This window comes from Lactuca serriola, chromosome 9 (genome assembly GCF_051521515.1).
Source record: "Lactuca serriola cultivar US96UC23 chromosome 9, Lser_US96UC23_V15, whole genome shotgun sequence".
Classification (NCBI taxonomy): Eukaryota; Viridiplantae; Streptophyta; class Magnoliopsida; order Asterales; family Asteraceae; genus Lactuca; species Lactuca serriola.
The window spans coordinates 57726147-57729604 of NC_136416.1; the positions used below are offsets into that span (position 1 = coordinate 57726147).

The following is a 3458-nucleotide window of genomic DNA, read 5'->3' on the forward strand; positions in this document are numbered from 1 at the left end:
TGATAAAACAGTTTCAGTATAAAGAAACATTTGTTTGAAACACCATTGTAAATGAGTTTGAAATGAAACATACAGAGTAAAATGAACAGTTTAACAAGGAGTTTTAAACATATAAAATGTTTATGAAAATCATTTCAAGGAAACTGTTTGGTAAAACGACTATTGAGTAGTAAATCATTTGAATGCTGCTCATTAATCACATGTGATTGATATAATAACTAGCATGATTCTACTTGTATCCCCCCCAAGGTTGGAGAACTCGCTACTCGGTACCTGCTCGACCGAGGGGGGAGTAGCGAGTACTCGGATTACTCGGGGAGTACTCGGATACGGTAAATCATGTAGAAAAATATTTTAAATGAAATTATACATGTCAAAGATCATAATTTAAAATACTAGTTAATGTAAATTCATTACAAAATTAGGTGAATACCAACAAAAGATACATTTTCAAATGTTAAATTGTTTCAAAAATAGACACCATTCTTTAATATTATATATTTAGATTAATCATTTAATCTTCCTCTTCCAATGTAGCTCCGATTTGTTCGTTGATGTTAACTCCATCCGATTCATATTCAACATCTTCATTTAGTTCTTCCTCATCCTCCGACACAAATTCTTCCTCATCAAGTTCTCTCAATCTAGAACTTCTACGATTTTGTAAAAACTCCTCGTCACCCATAGCTTCATCGGGCTCAACTTCATCCAACAATACATCATTTTCGACAATTCATTCTTGAGCCTCACTTGCATCTTTTGCTAAAAGTACTTCCATATCCTTAGTCTTCCTTTTCTTGTTATTTTCCATCAAATTTGCATTAAATTGAACAAAAACAAGATTGTTCAATTTAGACGTCTCTAATCTATTTCTTTTCTTTGTATGTACCTACAAAATTAAATAAGCAAAAAAAAGTTTGATAAATATACAAGTTTTGAATAAACTACTTAAAAATGATAATTAAAATTTAGTAAACTACCAACCCCTTCAAAAGTGCTCCAATTTCTTTCACACCCCGAAGAACTAGTTGTTAAAGAAAGTATCCTTGTAGCAATCTTTCTCAATTGTGGAGTTGAGGCACCATAAGCTACCCACCAATTCGCTACAAGTTGAAAAAAAACATTGTTAAATTTATTATTTTTGAAATTTATAAAATAAATACAATTTAAAATATATTACCCGGATCAAATTTGTCGTTGTTCACCTCACATCCTTTAATTGCAATTTCTCGACTAAATTTTTCTTGTTTACCCATGTAAACCGGCAACTCAACCATCACAATATGGTTTTGCAAAGAATGATCTCCCGGATATATTGTATCGACAAAATCAACAATCGCATCGGTCACATCAATATCATTTTGGATCTCCGGATTCTTATAAAGATAATATGGATTTAAAAGGTAAGCCGTCAAATGTAGGGGTGTATCAAGCCTACCTTTCATCTTTTTCGAAATGATATCCATAATAGGCTCATACGCTTTTTTATTTTTTCCCAAAGCATTAATAATTTCTTGTTTCGCATTTTGAATCTCACCATATACAAAACCCATTGATGGCTTTCGATCCGCATCAACCATCCGAAGAACTTTGACCAAAGGGGCAAAAACCTTTAAACATAATGCTATACCGGTCCAAAATGTGGCATTTACCACCGTGTCATATGCGGCTTTCCCTTTAACGGTGTTGCTAAGTCTACATGATTCCCATTCATCGCTTGTAAACATTTGTTTTAGTTGGGCCTTTTTATCGGCCAAACTTTGCAAAGTAAGAAATGCGGAAGCAAATCTCGTGACTCCCGGTCGCACAATATCTCTTTTCTTGGTAAAGTGTCTCATCATGGCCAAAGTTTTATGATGAGCATAAATAAACACCGTGAGTGTTTTTGCATGGTTGAGAATTTTCTTATACCTAGGTAGCCCACCAATACCTTTTAAAATAAATAAAACGTTAATAATATTATTCAAAATTAATAAAAAACACTAAATTATAAAATTAGCACAATTAAAATTAATACCTTCAAGCATAAGATTGAGGGTATGTGTTGCACAAGATGTCCAAAAAATAGTTGGTCTTTTTTCCTTTAACAACTTGGCCGCTCCCATATTATTTGATGCATTGTCGGTCACAATTTGTACCACATTCTCGGGGCCAACTTCTTTGATGCAACTTTCAACATACTCATGTATGTGTTCACTTGTGTGAGCTTCATCCGATGATTCTTTAGATGACAAAAAAACAGTCCCCATCTTTGAATTAACACATAAGTTCATGATGCTCCTTCTCTTTCTATCGGACCATGCGTCCGTCATTATTGAGCATCCATTAGATTTCCATTCATCTTTGTACGGTGTCAACAAATTTATTGTTCTTTCTACTTCTTTCTTTAAATATGTTTCTCCCATCTCATATCTAGTTGGAGGTGGTGCCCCACGTCCAAATTGGCCAACCGCCTCCAACATAATTTTGAAGCTATCCTTTTCAAAGGCATGAAAAGGAATGGCACATTCATAGGCCCATCTACAAATATATTCTTTCACACGAACCATGTGTTCCTTACGAATAGCATTTGACATATTTTCTTGTTTTCTCTTTCCCATTTTTGAAACATCTTGGGGGTTGATGGTGTTTGGAAACCGATCCATAGGCCCAAAAGAACGTTTAGCCTTCATAGAGCCAAATGAATCTTCCATCAAATCATCATCGATGGTAATGGTTTCATTCTCACTACTTCTAATATTCACTTGTGCTCTTAAAGACTCATTTTCATCTACCTTCCCCTTCTTTTTATTTCGGTTATCAAGAAGAGCATCTCTACATTTTATTTGGTCATTTTTTGTGGCCTTTGGGCATGAAGAAACATTTCCCTTAATTTGTGCAATATGTTGTTTTAGTCTATTGATTCCCCCGCCCATCTCTTTATTACATAAAATGCATTTCACTCGCTCCAGTTTCTTGGGATTCACACACAATGCATATTCCCATCCAGGATCATTTGATTTGCGTTTAAGATTCTCTTGAGCTGCAGTTGATCCCGTAGACAGGGTTGTTGTGGTTGATGTCATTACTTCGGTTAGAAATATATCTAACACAAAGTGAGTTAGTGAGTCTAAAACACACGCATTGTTTCAGAAAACAAAATAATATCATATTGTCAAACAAAGTGATAAAACAAAATAACATACAATCATATTACATACACACCATAACAGTAAGTGATAAAACAGAATAATACCAATTACACATTTACACTGCTACACAGCAAGATAGATGAAATATTCTATTACACAGAAAGTGATACACAGAAAGTGATAAAACAAAATAATATACAACTAATATAAGTCTTGTACACAGAAAACAGGGAAAAAATACATACAAACTGAAACTGTGAAATACATACACACCATAATAGTAAAATACGAAATACACTGCCACTTGTAGAGAAATCACGAAATACA

At 33.9% G+C, this 3458-nt stretch overlaps 1 protein-coding gene across 1 annotated transcript; it reads right to left on the bottom strand.

Annotated features, from left to right (window-relative positions):
* Window positions 1–431: 431 nt before the first annotated feature.
* On the bottom strand, window positions 432–2518 carry LOC145074334 (uncharacterized). The gene is made up of 4 exons (XM_079020733.1): window positions 2018–2518; window positions 1181–1930; window positions 985–1103; window positions 432–889 (listed from the first exon to the last, which is right to left on the bottom strand). Exons 1-4 carry the CDS (start codon window positions 2460–2462, stop codon window positions 734–736), a joined length of 1470 nt encoding a protein of 489 aa, XP_078876859.1. The 5' UTR covers window positions 2463–2518; the 3' UTR covers window positions 432–733.
* Between the last annotated feature and the right edge of the window lie 940 nt (window positions 2519–3458).